Source organism: Pezoporus flaviventris, unplaced genomic scaffold (assembly GCF_033815535.1).
Source record: "Pezoporus flaviventris isolate CSIRO_AGI_PZ_B2104156 unplaced genomic scaffold, CSIRO_AGI_Pfla_v1 ptg000154l, whole genome shotgun sequence".
Classification (NCBI taxonomy): Eukaryota; Metazoa; Chordata; class Aves; order Psittaciformes; family Psittacidae; genus Pezoporus; species Pezoporus flaviventris.
The window spans coordinates 287,788-308,037 of NW_026892702.1; the positions used below are offsets into that span (position 1 = coordinate 287,788).

At 50.4% G+C, this 20,250-nt stretch overlaps 1 protein-coding gene across 2 annotated transcripts in view; it reads right to left on the bottom strand.

The window, feature by feature from the left end:
- LOC133283199 (dual specificity testis-specific protein kinase 2-like) overlaps nucleotides 1-19,964 on the bottom strand; it is a 30,230-nt gene extending 10,266 nt beyond the window's left edge. Inside the window, exons 1-4 of one of the 2 annotated variants that reach the window (XM_061479787.1) lie at nucleotides 19,908-19,964; nucleotides 3,633-3,832; nucleotides 248-369; nucleotides 54-102 (exon numbers count right to left, since the gene is read on the bottom strand). In XM_061479787.1, coding sequence (XP_061335771.1) covers nucleotides 54-102; nucleotides 248-369; nucleotides 3,633-3,821 — 360 coding nt within the window. In that variant the 5' untranslated portion in view covers nucleotides 3,822-3,832; nucleotides 19,908-19,964. Of the gene's footprint in view, nucleotides 1-53; nucleotides 103-247; nucleotides 370-3,632; nucleotides 4,370-19,907 lie in introns of those variants that run through there. The other variant, XM_061479788.1, reaches the window with a different exon arrangement.
- Nucleotides 19,965-20,250: the final 286 nt, after the last annotated feature.

The window sequence follows — 20,250 nt, forward strand, 5'->3', positions numbered from 1 at the left end:
AATTGCAGGGTCATTGCCTGTTCACAGCACACTCACAAGCTAGAAATCTTTACCTCCAGAATTGGGTACAGCTTTTCATCCTTCACGCATATCCCTAGGTACCTAAGCAAAACACACCAAAAAAAAAAAAAAGCAAAGAAGTCATCAAGGTTCAGCTCAATCCCTCATTGCAGAACTGCCTTACAGACACCAACCCAACTCCAGCCCCAGGCAGTGCCCACTGCTCGTGGCTGGAGGATGTGCCCACCTGACAATGTTGGGGTGGGACAGCTTCTGCAGCAGGCTGATCTCACGTACAATCACTTCTTGATCCACATCATTCTTGTAGATCTTCACCACCATCACTTTAGAAGCAGCAGCCTGGGTCACCTGGAGCCAAATTTAGAGCAAGACACCTCATAGCTTCCAGAGGTCTGCCAGCCCCTCTGGAGAACAGCATCCAGTCCCAACCAAAGGCTTGAACCTCACTTCCCTGACGCCCAGAGCTTTTGCACAGTTATTTGCACAAGCGCAAAGTGCTCTCCCTTCCACATAAGCTCCACTCCAGTGATGCCTGCTTGGGTGGCTGCGGACAGCTACATCCCTCCTGTCCCAACACATCACAACACTATTTCCCTGCCAAAATTTGTGGGTTCTTGGGCTCTTGGGAGGAGTTTCTCAGCCCACCCTGGGTTACCACAAAGCTGTTCTCCCCTTTAATGCCTTGATTCAATGTCCTTTCCCAAACACAATCTGCCCCCCTATCTCCATCATTCCTTCCTACCTGGGCCTTATCACTGCCCCAGCTGCTGGTGACACTCCCCATCCCCAATTCCTCCTGTACCCCTGCCCATGGCTAGCTCCCCTCCACCCAGGCTCTGCCAGACAGACCCAACAAAGAAAGCACAGAGTCAGCTCATCTCTCCCCCACATCCCAGGACAGAGGTCCCATGTCTGCTTCCTAGCCACATGCTAACCTGAACCCCTGCTATAGAATACGACCAGACATTTCACTCCTAGAGCTTCCCCCAGGCAGGAATACTGGAAGCTAAAGAACAGCAATCAAAATGCTTTTCCCCTACCTTACAATCCAGCCACATGTCTAATCTTCTCTCATTTTGATGTTTGTGGGGTTTTGTTTGTTTTAAGGGAAGAGTATTATCACCCATTGCTCTCTGTTATGGATCACTTTACAGATAAGGTTATCAACTCAGTTGAGGGGAACAAAGAGCTAGACTTACCTAGGCTGAAAGGACAGAAAGGGTCATTATAATCAGGGTCACAAAGCAAACTGTCTTCAGCAACATGAACTGCTGCTTCCTTTCTGAAGGAACTCAACCTAGTAGTCAATGTTATCACTGGAATAACTCAAGCAGGTCATAAGGAAGCCAGAGCTCTGAACCCCTCACCTGATGGGACTTCATAGCCACAGACTGTAGGTCACCGACCAGATGTAACTGATTGTAATTGCACAGGCGTAAATATAAAGGATGCTATCAATCATTTCTGTGAGTGCCCTTATGCCCAGCACAGAGTACAGGGAGCATTTGAAATCTGGAAGATCTGAAAAACTTTCAGAAGAGCTAATACTGAGTTTCAGTGAGACCTACTAGCTCTGCACAAACTCTGGTGGAGACTCTGAGCTACACTCAGCTTTTAGGTGAGGTTGCATGTCCCAGCTGGACACCAGTGGAGTTCATAATTACACTGCCCAAGCTGGTAGAGTCAGTAGGCGCTGGAGGGGTTCCTGTCCACAGGGCAACGTAAAGTCCAGCCTGGTGTGGAAAAGAGATGACTGAAAAGCAAGGGTAGACCTACACACCAAAACCAGTAGCGGGAGAAACAGGCAAAGGTAACGGGCTCAGAAGGCCTCTTCTAAGACCACATATATTCATATATAAACAGTTCCCTATTGCACATCTGAAAACTAAGAGAAAAAGAGAAAGTACCTTGTGCCCAGGTCATACAATACATAACCCATAGAGCAGAAGGCTGTGCCAAGACCTCTTGAGTCTGAGTCACCAAGTAGAACTAAGTTCTCAGCCAAGCCACATATAACTCCTGAGAATTGGCTTACCCAAAAGAAAAAGGACAGCAAAAGCAACAGGCAGCCAGCACAGGCAGTGCCAGCACCACGGGGAATCAACCTATGTTCTTCCTGAGAGAGCACTTTGGAAGACACTATCTGTTGGCAAAGAGCTTCAAAGGACCATGGCCAGTGATGCTTCGCAGCAGGAGTTCTGGTGTTCAGGGCTATGAGTCCAGATGGGAGTGGCTGACCCAAAAGGACGACAAGTCATCAGAGCACTTGATTATGGTCATGTATCCAGACAAATGTCAAGTCTCCACAAAGGACAGTCCTTGTCCCAAATCCTCCTCCACTGTCTTTTGACTATTTGACCCATAGCATTTCATTCAAACTTTTTTTTTTTTACATTTCTTTTTCTGCTTCTGATTCAAGAAGTTATCTCATCTTCACTCAAGATCCACATCTCCAGCCTGCCTACTGCTGGAATTTCATTCACTGCCAGGGCAGGAGGAAAATGTCACACACAGAGGAAACAGCAACTGTTACTATGAAAATCTGCTAGATAAAGGAGAAAGTGATAGCAACAGCATGCTGTGTAGGTGGGGAAAGAAAATACTAGAAGGAGGCTGTAGTGGGAAGAGGTATTTGTCATGCATTGCTCTAGTGTGCAAAGAGCTGCCACACACCTTTGGCTGGAGATTTCCCTTGAACAGCTTTAGTGCACTGTCCCAGGACCTGGCAAAGTGACATGACATCTGCTTTCAGAAATGAAGGCTGAGTCTTACTTCCTAATGTGACACATCTCCTTTCACTTGCTGTTCACAAAGCCAAGGGCTGCAGGGAAGAGACCCAATGCCCATCCACTCCCTCTTAATGAAGCAGTGGCACTCCCAGGCTGAGGAGCAAAGCTAGCAGCACCCTGGATCCTGTCCTTGCTCAGAGAGGGTTAAACAAACTCCCACACAAATAGACCTTGATGCAGGGAGGAACTTGAAAGCCCCAGTGAGAAAAGCAATTTTATTTTGGTGACACACCAGCCTGCACTGGCTTGCAGGGAGCCATGAGTCTCCTGACACTAAGGCAGCAGAGGCAGAAGCAGACAGACCAGCAGCCTCTCCCAGCTTGACCCTGCCCCAGGCCCCCTGCTCTTCCCCAGCATCACCATATCACAGGGCAGCAGCTGGGGAGGGGTGACAGCACTGGCGTCTCCACAGCGTGTGGGTGGCAGGTCTTCCAGGAGACACCCACAGCTTAATTTTATGTTTTCTTTCTCTGTATATTTTGCTACACTTTTGGGAACAAACCACAGAGCATAAATATCCCCTGATCTCATCCAGCACCCAGGTTAGCTCCCTGACAAGATTGTTGCATGGCCAGACGACAGTATCAGTGAACACTGACCAGATGATCCTATTCCTTTTTCACTGTGAAAGGGGAGATGTGCATCAAAGACAATGTGCTCGGTGTGCAGAGGGGTTTCCTCCCTTACCTCATCCAACCTGCTAGAGAATGGATGAAGACTAGGAAATAAATTTGGGAACAGATTCCTCAGGTAAGGCACTATCTACACAGCCTCAGCAGCTACTCTTACACAAGGTCGTGGGCTGCCTGCATGTCAGTTTACCTTGTAGACCTTGGAGAAGAAGCCACTGCCTATCAGCTCGGCGTTGAAGTTTTCCCAGAACTCCAGCTTCCTGACAGCAGTGCGCAGCCTCTGCCAGCGGTCCACATGGTAGTAGGTGTCAGACGATTCACCATAGCACTGCATGGGGCCAGAGGGCTCCGGTGCGATCAGTCCCGCTTCACACATCATGGGAGCAGCAGCTAAAACACAGTGTGTTTCACAGTAAGCCGTCAGTGGTATTTGAACATCAAACAAATACCTGCACTAGAGACCAGGACTCAATAAAGCCTGAGGAAATGAGGGAAAGAAGATGTGGCACTGAGATGATGCACCCTGAAGCACGTATTGCACTAGAACCCACTGGAGTTAGGCCTGCCTTATGCAGGTTGTATTCAGATTTCTTTAGATTAGGACTTAAAGATGTTAAATCAGAATATACCTTCTTATACCTTCTAAAGGTTTACAGCAGGTCAGATGCATCACCTTCCAGACATGACAGTGCAGCCCAGGAAAAGTCTAGGGGTCTTGGTCTTGCTCAGCCAGCTTATGTTGGGTTAAAAGCCACTGTGTCTAAACTGGCCTTTCAGTATACGTCACATGCCACATACAAATGCCAAATCTGTTCCCCCAGAGCTCTAGACAGGACTTAGCTACTATTGCAAACACAGGGTCATGACTTGAATGTGGTAGCAGGAAACCGTCCTAAAAAGGTTTTCACTTTGGCAGGTGCCTACATTTCATTATAAGCCCTAAAGAATCACAGAACAAGGGCCCCAGCAACCCTCCTGCTGTCTGTGTCCTGAATTTGACTCCAAGTGCCTCTGCTGAACAGTCTTCCTCTTACACTCCTCTGTTTCTCACCGTTCCCTCTCCAGTCCCCTCACACTGTTCCCGTTCCTGCCTTTTATAGCACCAGACTCACACTCCTCCAAAGCCATATGCCATTCTTCTCCTTCTCTCACATCACTTGCCATTCCAAAATGCAGGGGAGGCAAATCCAGTAGAAAATAGGCTTTCGACACCCTGAGGGAGGCGAATAGGGTGCCACTTCCTTATAACTGTAACCAACCACTGGTCTGCTACAAAGCTGTCTGAGCAACTTCCACTGACAGCATGTGCCAATTCCTGGGGCTCTGGCGAGCTGCTTTACCATACTCTGACCAGATGAGACAACACACAACAAAGAGCAGTTTTTCAGTGCTTCCAGCTGAAGCAAATGTAAGCTCTGCTCTCCCCAAGCTTCTGCCCTAGGTCTTGCACCAAACAAGAAGCTCTATCAGCACCCTGTGGATTATTTCATAGCTACTTTGCTTCTACAGGGAAAGGCAAAATTTCCTAGAATCATAACCTAACAGTTTGGGTTGGAAGGGGCCTTAAAGCTCATCCAGTTCCAACACCCTGCCACAGGCAGGGACACCTTCCACTAGAGCAGCTTGCTCCAAGCCCTTGTGTCCAACCTGGCCTTATGTACCTTGGACATAGATCTCCTGAAGTTCTGGGCAACGTGTCAGGGGTTGGGGATTTTTAGTTATTAATTTGCACTAAAAATATTAATGACATTGATGTCAATATCAATAATACTAATTTCCACTGAGACATGCATAAAACGTCTGCACCAGGCACCTCGTCCCCCCACAGTCCTGCCAAGATCCAGAGCTGCCAAACAGGAACAGACAGATGTGGTGGCAGGGCTAAGTAGGGCAGGAATTTAGGAAGAGCCAAGGGCAGGGACATGGGGCAGGCAGACAGCTGGCACCAAGCAGGGCAAGGGCCCCTGACACAAACAGCAGGCAAGCTCCAGGCTGAGATTCAGGGAAACGCAATGAAGGAGAACAACAGCACAAACTTCTCAAAGCAGCCAGACCCAAGACTGCCACCACAAGACAGTCACACACAAACTGCAGGAATCCAGTTCGAGCAAAATCAACACGATACATGGGCTCCTACCTGGCAAACACCTGCAGGACCAAAGCCTTGGAAATGCTCATGAACAGAGGAACCTGTGGCCATGATCACTGGAGATCACTCAGATCAAAAAGGGCACATGAAAGAGATTACAGGGCCACAGTTTTACCCCTGCTATGACTCAAGGACAGGCAACTAAGTAACATCCCATGACAGGACACAGCTGCAGGGGCCTGCCTGGAGGTTTTTGCCTTGGGATGGTAACTGCTCCTTACAGCCAGGACCACTGAAACGAGGCCGTGCCCAGCCCCTTCCCATCCAGCCTGCACCCAGGCACCATGTACTGGCACCAGGGGAGAGGCTCATGTGGAAGCAGGAGACAGGATTCACCAAACACAGCCCTGCACCAAAGGCATTACATTCCGACAGGGATGATTCATCCAGATTCTGCAGAGATCTCTCTCTGGTGTACAAAACGGCCCAGCTCTAGCAGAGTTTGTGGGATGGATGCAGCAGGGCAAGGCACTGGGTGCACGAGCTGGTGGCAGGGTGCAGCAAAGGGCTTTTATTGCCCAATGGCATGCTCAGCATGCAGGGTCATGGCACAGCAGGGCAGACACAGGAGGTGCTGCAGCTCCAGGCCGAGCAAGTGGTGCTTCATGCTCAGTCAGCAAGACACAGAGAAGCTCCTCCGCATCCCGCACAACTGGCCAGGATATAATGCTGACAAGGTCTAAGTGATCCTTCTGACCCCAAGCCACCAATGAGGATGCACTCTCAGCATTTACCCATTCCTGCACCCAATCCTGAGACACAGGTTTGCCCTCTCCTGTTGTGTGGATGGCAAAACAGTAACACAGTGACCCACAGCCTCACTCCAGAGTGGTGGTCACTCACTGGCAAAGCTGTGGTGAGCACCCCCAGCTGCTGCTTTAGCTACCAGAGACATATTTACCCAGCAGGCTCTGAAAGCCTCTCCCTCCACTTTAGCACCCTTCAGTCACAAAGGAAAAAGGAGCCGTTCCCACCAGAGCAGCAGACCTGACCCCAGCCACCCTGGAGCCCCTCTTGCCTGCAGGGTGACCCACAGGTTCCCCTGGGCAAGGCAGGCTGCCTGAGGCTGCCTCTTCCACAGGGAATGGTTTCCTTTCCAGAGACCTCTCTGTTCAATGCTTTTCCCATGTACCATCTCTTCCCTCCAGGACCTAGCTCCTCAATTGCCTTCTTTGTCCAGTAAAGAATCCCTGCAGCATCCCCAGCACGCCAGGAATGGCCCCTCACATTATGCTGCTGAGTGGGAGCAGAGTCTTTATTTTTTGCTTATAAATGTGGCTGTTTGTCCCCAGATTAGTGCTGACACGTAGGCTGGGGGGAAAAATGGCCTTTCAAAATGCCGAGATTTATTTGAAGGCTTCCTAGGGGCTGTGGAGGACAGGGAGCAGGAAGGGCAGTCTTGGGGGGACAGCCCACAGCCCTGGACAGCAGGCAGGGCACATTCTCGTGTCACCAGCAAGGTTGAGAGCACCCAAAGCCCTTTTATCTGAGCAGGCAAAGCACTGGGGCAGCTGCCCCTATCTCCAGTGCTCCCAGATCAAATTCCACCGGCGGGGAGGACACAGGCTGAGGCACAGGAGGATGCTTGTCTCTTTGAGGCTGCCTTGCCTTAAGGGAGGGGGAAAACAGAGCCACTGGCTTTCACCACCCTCTGGGGAATCTGCTCATGTTCTTGAGCTTTCAGCTGCTGCCTCTGTACACAGCAGCCAACATGCACCTCCCAGCTCCCCAGGGTGGCAAGAAGCACCAAGGAAGCAGCTCACAGGCGGCCTGGAAATGATTGGATGCTGCAAGCTGTCACTGTAGGGAACACACGCCTTGACAGACTGAAAACATTACATTAGCAGTCACTTAGAAAAGCAGCCCTGGGACACCTTCTTCTGGGTCTTTCCTCATTGCAAATACCAGAGGTACCTGCTGCAGGGAATTTCCTCCCCTGGTCTGGCTCCCCAGCAGGGCTCACTGCCCCACCACGGGCTCAGCAAGGCTCCAGTACTGCCAGGGCTGACAGAGACCCTCAACAAGCCTGGGCATGTACCCCGAGAGGGCAATCACAGCCAAAAGTGTGGCTCCAGACTCATCACCACGGCTGGCTACAGTCAGGGAAGGGCATGGCAGGAGCAGGCAGGCACTGGGGGGCTTGTTCTGTCTCTTCAGCAATGCAGCACCCACTGCTCTCAAGTAAACAACCTCCCAACAGACCAGTAACCCCAGACAGCCCCGAGCAACTGCCCAGGCCCTGCTGTGAGGATACAAAGCCCAGGCTTCACACCCTTCCTCTAGACAGCCAATTTTCCTGAAGAAAAAATAAAGGAAGAACAGACTCTTCCTCCCCTCACCCACTGGACAGCCAATCTGCCCGGACACTCTTTCCAGGACTTTTCTTCCCATCATCAGGAAAGCAGAAAGATTCTCACCAGCCTCCTCTGCCAGTACGCTGGGCGTTGGACTGGGCTCAGAGATCTCCCTGGACCAGGAAGCCCAGTGTCTGATGGCTGGAGCTTTCCCCTCAGGAGCAGCACGTAACAGCTTATGTAGTGCTTACTAACAGGCCACACAAGAACCTTCTGCGATCAGAGATCACTGCAAACAAAACATCTTTGCCAGGACAGCAGGGTGCCAGCACTGGGGTCTAAAACAGGGGAACCCACCCTTCCTGGCAGGCAGGGGGGTGTGCTCTGGCGGTTTATGTAGGCATGCATGCACACTTGTGCACAATTTGGCCTTGAAGGGATCATATACGGAAGGATGTTTAGAAATCTGTAGATGCTCATCAACATTTTTTAAGCATCTAGCACTGGGGTTTAGCTGATGAGTTGCTGATAATGATTCTGATGCTTCACTGATGGCCAGTTGATTACATCTTATCAATAAATCAGTAAATCACTTCAGTCCCCATATGTTTTAAACCACAGGAGTTGAGTGGTCTTCTCTTGCAGCACAGGTGATAATGAGGTGCATGGGAAACGTTCCTACAGCCCTCTCCATCCTGCCCCCTCTGCGCTTGGCTCACCCAGATGGAGAGATGAGTGCTCCTCAGTTCCTCCAGAAAACAGTGGTAACATTAGATGAGATCATCTATCTAAGCCAGCTGAACAAAACACCTCAGTAGAGTTACTCAGCCTTTACCACTGTCACTAGAAATGGACTTTCTTCCGTTCTGGCTTTTTATAACAGACATCAACAAACCTTGTCGTAGTATAAGAACAATGTAAGTCAAGCAAAACCAAAGTGGATTTGCTGACCAATACTACGCTGCTGAACCCTAAGAATATGTTACCAGTATATTTGAGTTCTTGACCCACAGAAAAAGAATTTACCAAATACTCCCAGCCTGCGGAGGAGGCTAAACCACAACTCCTGCTGTCCAGCAAGAGGGTGGTTTCCCACAGTTAAAACAGTGACATTCACTAGTGCAAGGATGTGAGGAACAGCCCTGCAGCCAACAGCTCCCAGCATCAATGGAGATCAGCTCCCTTTCCCTGGATGCCAAGTTAGCAGTTAGTTTTTCGTAGACATCCTCACTTATGTGAGAACACCTAGTCTAAGTTTAGCTGTTTCTCTCAAGCCAACCCAAAAATACATGACCTCTCCAGTCAAAAAGACAATTTTTTGCTGGGAAAAAAAAAAACCCAACAAAATGAATCGGGAAGGCAAATTCCTCTCTGCACAGGAAGGCAAATTAAAGTAAATTATGCAGCAGGGATAAAGGGACACTTGCATTTCATTTGAGCGTAAACACATTCTCATTAAATGAAATAAATAAATACAGCCTGGAAAGTAAGACTTTAAAAGCTCGGGGTAAGTTTCTGACATGATAAATCATTTTCACTTTGCAAGTGCTTATTTTGCTGCCGTCAACAAGGACATCTGTGAGACACAGACTTGGATGAAATCCTGCCCCCCGAGGATGGCATCATGCTCACAGGGCTGGAATCATACCCTGGACTGCAATCCCAGCTTTGATTTAGCTGCTCAGATTTCAAACCTATCCCTCGCCAGGTAAGAAAGAATCTTTAGGAAAAATCCAAAAATTTGGGAAATCTGCTTCCCCCAGAGATTTAAACACAAGGGAAAGTTACAAGAGAACTGGTACCTGAAGTACACTTCTGCTGAGGGGAAAATGGCAAGTAATAGGGATAAGGGCATTATAAGACCCAGCAAATAGGAACTCAGGTGATCTAAGGACAGGAGGCTCTTGGCACATGTAAGTATAGGTCGTTACTGTAACTGGTCACCATGTGACATAAATACCCTCTGAAATCTGAAATAGAAGAATAGAATCATAGAATCATATCGGCTGGAATAGACCTTCAAGATCACTGAGTCCAACTGTAAACTTAACACTGCCAGGTCCACGACTAAACCATAGCCCTCAGTGTCACATCTACATGTCTTTTAAATAACTCCTGGGATGGTACATCAACCACTTCCCTGGGCAGCCCATTCCAATGCCTGAAAACCCCCTTTATCTGAAGACATTGCTCTTAATATTGAGTTTAAACCCGCCATGGTGCAGCTTGGGGCCGTTTCCTCTTGTCCTAATGCTTATTCCTTGGGAGAAGAGACCAGCTCCCTCTTGGCTTCATCCTCCTTTCATGTAGTTGTAGAAAGAAATAAGGTCCCCCCTGAACCTTCTCTTGTCCAGACTAAACATTCCAGTTCCCTCAGCCATTCCTCGTGGGACTTGTTTTCTACACCCTTCACCAGCTTTGTTGTCCTTCTTTAGACTTAGTTAAAAGCCTCCACACATGTTATACTCACGGAGGACCTAGTGTTGGAAAACCTGATCAGGACACAGTTTTGATCTAATCAAAAAGCATAAAGTTTCCAGGTGAAGATCTATGGCTGATGCTACCTACAAGGGGGAAACAAGCTTTTAAGATCTTCTGGCTCTAAAAATCAGTATTATCCTAAGGTTTTCAAGGAAGAGATTAACTGCCTGTAACTTTGGCTTTACCAATGAATGTTTTTGAAGGTAAGTGGAGAGAGACTTGCTCCTCCAGGAACTGGCTTACCTCCACCCCACAAAACAAGTCTACAAGGGAACGAAGACACAGGTGGCCCCTCCTCCAAGGAGCCCTGACCTTCAGCTCCTGTGTGCCCACATCCAGAGAACTGAGTCCCACATGAAATGGCTTTCATAAAACTGTTTAAGACTCATCAGGCGAGGATGCATAAAGACATTTACGCAGTTAAGATGCAGTTTGGCCTCTAGCAGGGTTAAGGATAGTCAGGCACCTGAGTTTCCAAAGAACAACCTTGCTGTTCTGATCTGAGTTTGGCGCAAGTTTAACCAAACCATCTATGAAGCTCTGTTCAGTGTCCTCCCCTGTAACACTCCCCATGCACAGAAAGTGCCACAGCACTGCCTGCCTGGTGGGAAATTAGGGGGTGTTTTGAAGGAAAAGAAACAAGACAAGTGAAAACATTCTCCAAGGCAGTCAGCAGAGGCTTCATGCTGGCTCACCCTGCAAAACAGATGATGGACAAGGCACATGGATTCATTTGAGATGAAAAGGTGCAGAAGAGAGTAGAAAAAAACAGTCATAACACTCAGCAGTCACAAGCCTGATCCCACACATTGACTGTCTGTCCCTGCTCCCTTTGCCATACTCTTCATGCATTTGTCATCTTTTTTTTAATTCTGAAGACTCATGCTACAAGATCCCTAAATTGATGTCATATGGCACTTATTTCATCAGCATATCTAAACCTCATTTCCTCCGATATTTAATTGACTCTATACAAATGAAAAAGCAGAGCAGGGCACGTGGGTGTTTAAAAGGAAGCTCAGTATGTGGGAACTGTCAAGCATTTCAGCTGCCTCGAACATCTCCAGCCCACCCTCTCCATCAAGAGAAATGCATCAGGATGAGAAAAGATACTGTGACCTTATTGCTGAAATGTCTGAGGCATCATCTAATAGCAATTACTCTAACTTGCTTCTTGTTACAGCCCACAGACAAAGGCTGGGGGCTATGGAGGGATCAAAGAGGGAGGTGGGAGCTGCACTCTCAAACAGTCCATCAAGGGGTGGACTCTTTGCAAACCCAAACATGCTCCACAGCAGGTAAAGGCCATGGCCTTTGCCTTTGGGATTTCCAACCAAAACCCACAAAATACATCTCAAATCTCAACCTCTCTGTATTGTTCCCAGAAGCTGAGATTATTTTTAGCTCAGGGATTGTTCTTGGTGCAGAGGGTCAGAGTCCTAAAGTTGAATAAAGGCTCAGGCTATCTGCCAAGCACTACAGGCAAATCACCCCACTGTGAATGAGCCTCTTCATTTCAGAGAGGACCCAGTGAACCTGAGACCCACGTTCCAGCCATATCTTCATCCCTCAGAGACAAGGGATGAGCTGGGTGAAGACAATAGCTAATGGGTCCTCACCTCCTGTTGATCACTGTATCTACAGACTCCCATGGAAAAAATAGCCTAGAGGAACTTTGTAGCATCCTCCAACACTGTGGTCCTGGCTGCTGTTGTGGACAGGGATAGCCTGGAAAGACCACAAAACCCTGCTCTGCTGATGCTGCTCCTAGGAAAACACTAATCATGATATAAACTGAATTAAACATTTTGAGGTCTTTGAAATCTGTAGGTGGGCAGACACCAGAATCACCAGTGTGACCATGCTGCTCCACGAGATTATCCATGTATGGCACAGAAAAATCCTGCAGAAGTGGCACAGCCCAAAAAGTAAGGAGCAGACTCAGGACACTTGGGCTGCAGCCTCAGTCAGCATCTCCTTGGCATCACCTTTTTTCCTCCTTCCTCTTCTTGGCTTTTCTCAGTCCTTCAGGACAGGGACTAGATCTTAACCCACACAGAGTTTGCAAATGGGACAAGGTTTAATGCACCCCATCTGAGGGCAGGGAGAGTAACACCACAGAAGGGTATCCCTGGAGGTGGCATCCATCTTCTTTTGGAAGTGTTGGTCTTTCTCCAGCAACTGTTAAAACCAGCAGAGAGACCCACTCAGACCAGGCACCCCACTTTCAGAGAACTAAACCTGGCAAGAGGCAACCCTAGGCCCCAAATACCCTCAAGGCTCCAGACCTTAGTTTACCCTTTCTCTGACAGCAGCCATTTGAGTGGAGAGGAACAGCAGCTGAGAAACACCTGAGGGAAGCAACATGGGGACTAAACCAAGGCAAACACTATTGCTCCCTACAAGTGCCTGACAGGAGGATGGAGCCAGGAGGGGCTGGGCTCTGCTCCCAAGGAACAAGGGACGGGACAAGAGGAAATGGCCTCAAGCTGCACCAGGGCAGGTTTAGATGGAGCTGAGGAACAATTCCTGCCCCAGAGGGTGCTCAGGCATTGGAACAGGCTGCCCAGGGCAGGGCTGCAGTCACCGTCCCTGCAAGTGTTCACACAGCGTGGAGACGAGGCCTCAGTGCCATGGGGCAGTGGTGGCCTTGGCAGTGCTGGGGTAAGGGTTGGACTGGGTGAGCTTAAAGGGCTTTTCCAACCTGGTTGATTCTATGGTATTTAATTGAAGGGCCATCCCCATTATGGCAAAGGATGATTCCCCAGCTGAGGGAGTACAGCCTGTACTTGCTGCCCACAGTCTCAGTAGGCACATCAGTCACACACAGCAAGCATCAGCATGCAGCGAAAGCCAGAAAACAGTGGCAATGCTTTTTTAACTCAGGCTCACACCAGTGAACAACCCACTGGATCTGATCACAGCAGAGGCATATTAAACAGCCTTGCTGTGCATCCCTCCCTTACTCCACCATCGCAGTTTCCCCCCCTTGCCATGATTCCCTTCTCATACAGCAATGCTTGAGCTCTGCTTTGTTTTCTCAGCTCTGTGAGACCTACAGCAAAACCAAAGCATTATCCTTCCATTAAGCAGAAATCATTCATCCTCTTCCCTTCCTGAAGAGACAGCTTTTCCCCTCTCCATATTTGAAGGTCACAGTGCAAGGATAAAGATAAGCCAAAGTGCTGCTGAGAGGACGGAGAAAACACAGCCCCCAGCCTCCTCACAGCAGGGGCATGAGCAGGCAGCCTCCAGCTATCTCAGCTTTGAAGCCTGCATAATTCAGCAGTGAATCTGACTCATGCTTCCTAACCCTGCCTCCAGAGCAAGATGCAAGTGCCTCCTTGAGGGGATGGCCTCAGTGTAACTTTAACTCTTCATCCACCATAAGAGGAAGGGCAAAGCTTTCCCTGGGCTGAGGCATGCTGACTATCCATATTCTCCAGCTTGACTGCCTCCAGAGTGAAGAGGCAGTCACTCAGCGGACTTCACATGCGCCAAACTGCCCTCTGGCCATGTTTCTCTGGCTCCATCATTTCCAGGAGCCTCTGGGGCACTATCCAAATAATTCACAGAGTAATACTGCATTCCCCATAATATCTCTGTGCCTCAATTCCCAGCCTGCACAAAGAGGAGGAAAAGCCTGAGCCTTCAAACCACTACATTCACTCCAGCACCTTTGCAGATGTACCACCTCAGACCAAGCCACCCCAGTGCTGGGCAGCGCAGCAACACAGATGAGGTCGTGGTGGGTCCCCAAGCGAGAGCCACCTTGGCAGCAGACCTGAACCCAACAGAGGACACAGACACAGTGGCAAAACTGGTGTGGAACCTTGCTGGTTCATCCAGTCATCCAGTCAGAGCATTTCAGACATCTTTTTTCCCAGCAGTGGAAAATTAATCACAGTAGTCCCATTGACTTCAGCTGGCTGCCCCCAAAGCTGGAGCTATGGTCTTCAGCAGCCAAAGGACTGATCTTTCCAGGCAGCTTAAAACAAATTAATAAAACACAAAAGATTTGTAGCAAATTTTCTCAACCTTTTATGGATAAGGGGCTTCTTAGCCTTCTTCCTTCAAAAAGCTAAGAGCAAAATTATTTCAGCAGGTCTGGCAGGGACTGCTGTGCTTTGAAGATCTTTCAACACTGGAAAAATCCATTTTCAGACCTGCTTTCAGTGCGTTCTGCAGCTTGTGCACAGAAACAAACCACCCCTCTCACACTGCACAAAGTCAGGAAGTGATGAATCCTCTTAAGATTCACCAGCACTGAAGCAGGCTCCTTTCAGGCGGGCCTCTTCTCAGCCTCATCTGCTGCCACACAAATCTTCCCAGGAGCTGATGTGACAGCCAGTGCTAGCGTGATGCCCTGCTGTGCACCTCTGCTACCCTGCTGCACCAACAGGCAAGCAAGGAAAACAGAGCGGCTTCAAGACTTTGTGTTGTAAGAAATGTGGCTGAGGCTCCACGTCCCAGCAGTGGCAGAGGATTCTGAACTGCAAACACAGGTATATTCACTGACTTTTGCCCCCCTCCCTGCAACAGATTCCTGCTCCAAAAAAAAAGGCACTTCAAGAACCAGCTGCTGATGGTGGGACACCAGGAAGGGAGTACTCCATGGGAGCTGGGCCCCTTCATCCCATCTGCACATGGGGATTAAAACCACAGTAACCTACCTGCCAGAGGCTTCATAAGAAAAGTAGGTAAGAGATCATTTTAAAGGTCATGCTTTGAGATGGAGGAAACCAGACTCACCTCGACACAGCAGGCGAGTGCATTCTCACAAGTTCCACATCCCTACAGCACTTGTGGGCACCATATCCCTGCTCTTCATATGGCCCTTGCCCTGACCCCCTGCAGCTAGGCTGTGCAGATGCAAGGGAAAATGTTCCCTGCTCCAACAGCCTCCAGGATTCATCCTGCCAGACGTGAGTCCTTCCCAGGGGAGTGAAGGAATGAGAGCTGAAATCCTGCTATGTCAGGGCAGGGCTTGTCTCCCCACCTCAAGCTGAGTTTGCCTCAAGCATCCAGGGCTACTGCCCCTTAACACCTGGCTCTCCCCTCTCTCTACTCCAACCCTTCCTCTGGCCATGCCTGCTGTATCCCATCCACCACTGGCTTATGAAAACCCCTATGACTTGTGAGAAGTTGAACTTCAGCTGATTTACAAATATCAGCTTAGCCCCCATAGGGAAGTCAGTCACTCTCATTAAATCCATTTCTCTGTGTAATGCTATGTAAACAAGCAGTATTTGCATGACAACACAGATTCTAAGAAGCTCTTCAATGCTGGGGACACTGAATGCAGTCAAGTCTCTCTCGAGGGTATCACACTCAACACCTCCCTAACTGCCAAGGAGAAAAATAGATCTGCACCTGAGATAAGCATTTTCCTATCAATCTAGCACAGCAGACTGAGCCCCTAAGGCAATCCCAGCTCCCTACACTTGTTATCTCTTACTAGTCCACTGTTACAAAGCAGGAAGACTTGGCTAGCACTGACAAATGGAAAAAGCAAGGCGAGTTAAGTGAGTTGCCAAAGGCCATGTGAGGAGCCAGTGTCAAGGTGGGGTGTCAAGTATGAGCTGTGAGAGGTGACAAGGGCACCCCTCACCCTTGCGCTCAGACCTGTCTGCTCATTTGCCTTCTGGGCTCCCACTTGTAGCTCAGCACAGAAGGTGCTGATACAGTGATTTGTATTGAATAGCTCTCAATGGATGTTTTCCTTCTATGAAGGTGCCCAGTAAAGCTTTTGAAACTACACAGGTTTTTAGCCACAGAACGCGCTTTGGCCAGAAGCTGCACAGCTCAGCAGCATGGCCTCCTGCATGGGGAGCAAGACTCAGATCTGCTGAGCTTGAACACCCACCTTGGCTGCACCTCTGTCAGCACTGCCCACTGCAGTGGCTCTTCACATCCCCTAATGCAGCTGCAGAGCCCTTAACCCAGCCCTGGAAAAACAGCAATGGGGTGAGCAGGCTCCCCAGCAGCCAGGATCATGCCCAGCAGGTCTGGATATGGAATTTGCACGCTGCCTACTTCTACACCAAGGACGGAGGGCAGCAAAGAGGAACCCTGGCAGCAATTGAGCAACTGAGGAGTAGGAGTGAAGAAGCAGCTCATGCAGCTTACCTCTCCTAGGACATCAAAGCCATTCCCACACCACTGTGACTTGTGGCTTCAGTAAGATTGTAGAAAATGGAGCTGATCCACAGTACCTGCAGGTCGAGGGAGGGGATTCTCCCCCTCTGCTGCACTCTGGGGAGAACCCCCCTGCAGCCCTGATCCAGCGGTGGGGCAGAAGCACAAGAGGGACGTGGAGCTGTTGGAGAGAGTGCAGAGGAGGCCATGGAGATGCTGCGAGGGCTGGAGCAGCTCTGCTCTGGAGCCAGGCTGAGAGAGGTGGGCTGGGTCAGCCTGGAGAAGAGAAGGCTCCTGAAGGGGAGACCTGAGAGCAGCTCCAGTGCCTAAAGGGGCTGCAGGAAACCTGGAAAGGGGCTTGGGACAAGGGCCTGTAGGGACAGGCCAAGGGGAATGGCTTTAACCTGCCCGAGGGGAGACTGAGATGAGCTCTTAGGCAGAAGCTCTTCCCTGGGAGGGTGCTGAGGCACTGGCACAGGGTGCCCAGAGAAGCTGTGGCTGCCCCATCCCTGGCAGTGTTCAAGGCCAGGTTGGACACAGGGGCTTGGAGCAAGCTGCTCTAGTGGAAGGTGTCCCTGCCCGTGGCAGGGGTTGGAGCTGGAGGAGCTTTAAGGTCCCTTCCAACCCAAACCAGTCTGTGTTTCTATGATTCAATGATTTACCTAATTACAGCTGTCACCAAGGACACAAGAGGAGCAGAGCACCAGCCAACCACTTGCTAAATAGCAGCAACAGGATATTTCATGTTTGGTGGCTAGAGATGCACACCTCTAGCCTTAAGCACTTATGTTGAAGATCATATGGGATAGGAGCCAAAGCATTTGCCATCAATGCTCAAAGTTGAAAGTTCCCTCAGAAACTGTGCTTCAAGTCAAAACCCCACAGCCTTGCTTTATGTAAAGCCAGGGCGCTGCTTTACATGAAGTTTTCATTGCAAAATCTGCCCTTAGGGAAGATTATGCAAGACTTAATCTGAACAGTAGGAGTAACCCTGAAGCATTTTCTTTAAAAGCCCTGATGTTTTAAACTCTGATTACAGGAAGCTGCCAGGCTTCCAGTTGCCAGCAGAAGAAAACCAGCTCCTGTGCTCACAAAGCAGCCAAGCAGCAGCTTTCTCAATATAGAAAGAAGCAGGGACGTGGCAGAAAAATCACAACTTCTGGCTTAAATGGGCTTGCCCACTTACACCCCATGCTCTCCAGAGAAATCCTGTGCCACTCTCCAGGTGCAGGTACATTTGGGTGCAGCCTGAAGGTGCGGAACTCACTCCCAAAAACTTTGCCAACTGGTGTAAAGAAGAGCTTTAGTAGTGACACGACCTTCAGTTTCAGCCCATGAGCTTAGATTGCTTTGAGATCCTCTGAAATGTCACCAGAAAGCACCAAACCTAATGATCACAGGAATAATAATTTATATAGAAAATAACAAGTGTGTCTACAGCAACCATCAGCAGTGGGGGCTGCTGAGGACTTACTATGCAAGGGGGACCTTGCCTGGTGGACCAGCACAAGAGAGAAACACAGCTGCATCTCAGCCCACACAACCCCCCCACTGTGTGAGCAGCTACACTCCTGAAAGAGCAAGACTGAATGGGAAAAGGACAAGGAAATATGTGCCAGGTACCCCGAGTGACTCAGCTCTGCCTCCTCCCTGTGGAGGGACTCTGGGCCAGGCGAGAACTCTCCAGCAAGGTCCCTGCAGAAGCCTGAGGGCCTCTAAGTGCTGCCTGGCCTTCCCCATGCTGACATCCCATGATGAGCTGACATCCCAGCTCCGCAGCATGGTGCATCCCTCAGCCTCACTGCTCGGGTCCAGCTTGGGTTTATATTCTTTTTTTGCTCAGGAATAGGAGCACTGCAACTCTTGCCTGATGAGTCAGAACCATCCGCATGCAGGTAGTTCCACTTTGAACACTTCAGCTCCAGCTGGCCACCTGTAAGCTTGTGCCATGCTGTGACTGACCCTGCATGGTAACAGCAATCTCTTCACTACACAGTACTAGCTTTTTACCATTTGTTTACCCCACAGCTTTACCTATGCTTTGCAGCAGGTTTTACACAGGCTCCAATTCAGTTTTCCCTCTTACCTGAGTGTTCGGGGATTTTTAAACAGAAAAACATAATACATTTGAGATCCTGCTGAAGGCAGCTTGAGCGTGCTTTCTCCTGGAAGCTGCTGTTTCAGCAGTGGAGATTCTGAACTTGGCAGGGAAATTGAAGGAGACCTGGAACTGCTATGCCACAGATGGGGGAGGCAGATTTAGACAGAGGGGAGATTGAGATGAGCTCTTAGGCAGAAGCTCTTCCCTGGGAGGGTGCTGAGGCGCTGGCACAGGGTGCCCAGAGAAGCTGTGGCTGCCCCATCCCTGGCAGTGTTCAAGGCCAGGTTGGACACAGGGGCTTGGAGCAAGCTGCTCTAGTGGAAGGGGTCCCTGCCCATGGCAGGGGTTGGAGCTGGAGGAGCTTTAAGGTCCTTTCTAAACCAAACCATTCCATGAATCTATGAATCCCTGCCTGATCCACCTGGAGCCATTCCTTCCCTTGGCAGGGCCACCTCCTGAGGCAGATCCATGTCTTCAAGCCAGGTGCACCAAGAAAGGGCAGGGGAAGAGGGACCTTTCCTGCAAAGCAGAGACCGGGCTGAAAAACCATCTTTCCTTCAGCAAACCAACCTGAGCCACTGTGTGCACAGAATGTGCAAGCAATATCAGAACAGCATCAAAGGCAAACTACTTGCTTGGACATGGGGAAAGGTAACACAGCAGCTGCCAAGGAACTTCGGGCCAAGCCAGTAGTCTATTTCCCTACCGTTGGGATCTACATTTTTCTTGCAGCCCTCCAAAAAGCCCAGAGCCCTTCTCTGAACCAAGACTAGGGACAGTGCTACAGGCTGTGAACCACCGAGCGAGTACCGAGGACAGCAGATGGGTAACCAGCCACAGCCCCACTGAGAACCAGGCCAGAAGAGCTGCTTCCAGGAGTGACTCCTCCACGCCATCACTCCCGGGGGCAGCTCTGCCCCATGAACTGGTCTGCTTAGCTGCTCCCATCGGGACAAAGCACAAAGCGGGCTCCCGGGACTAGACCTAGCTCGGACTCCATTTCCCAAGGCAGGAGCGGGTCCCCCAGCTGGGCTTGACCTATCGCAGTGTCTCTGTCAGCTCGTTCAAGCACCCTGCAAACAGCAGGGTCTCGGTACCGGAGGTATCGGCCAGCCGGGGCACCCCTGCTCCTAGAGAGAGCGTCCATGGGCGCTCGGGAACTCGGAGCTTCAGGGGGGATGCCCCTGTCCTGCAGGGTCCGGCCCGCCCGCTCCAGAGGCTGCCAGCGGAGGGCGCAGAACGAGCCAGCGCGGTAACGGCGGGACACGGCTCGGCTCCCCCGCCCGGCCCCAGCGCACTCACCTGCCGCGGGCTCGGGGCCGCTGGGCCCCGGTCCTGCAGGACGCGCTACCCCGCGCACGGCTCGGCTCGGCTCCGCACGGCTCCGCACGGCACGGCACAACCGCAACTCGCCCGGCGTGAGCCCGCTCCGCTTGGTTCGCCTCGGCCCCTCCCGCCCCACGGCAATGCGCCACTCCCCACGCCTTGCACCGCCCTCCCCAAGGAAGGCATCACCCCCTCGCGCACCCCCTCCCGGCGCCTGCAGCCCCTCCTGCCCCCCCCCCCCCCAGCACACAGCACTCCTTTTGTCCAGTGTGCGGCTCCGCACCAGTGGTTCCGCTGTGTTCCCCACGCCCAACCTCCT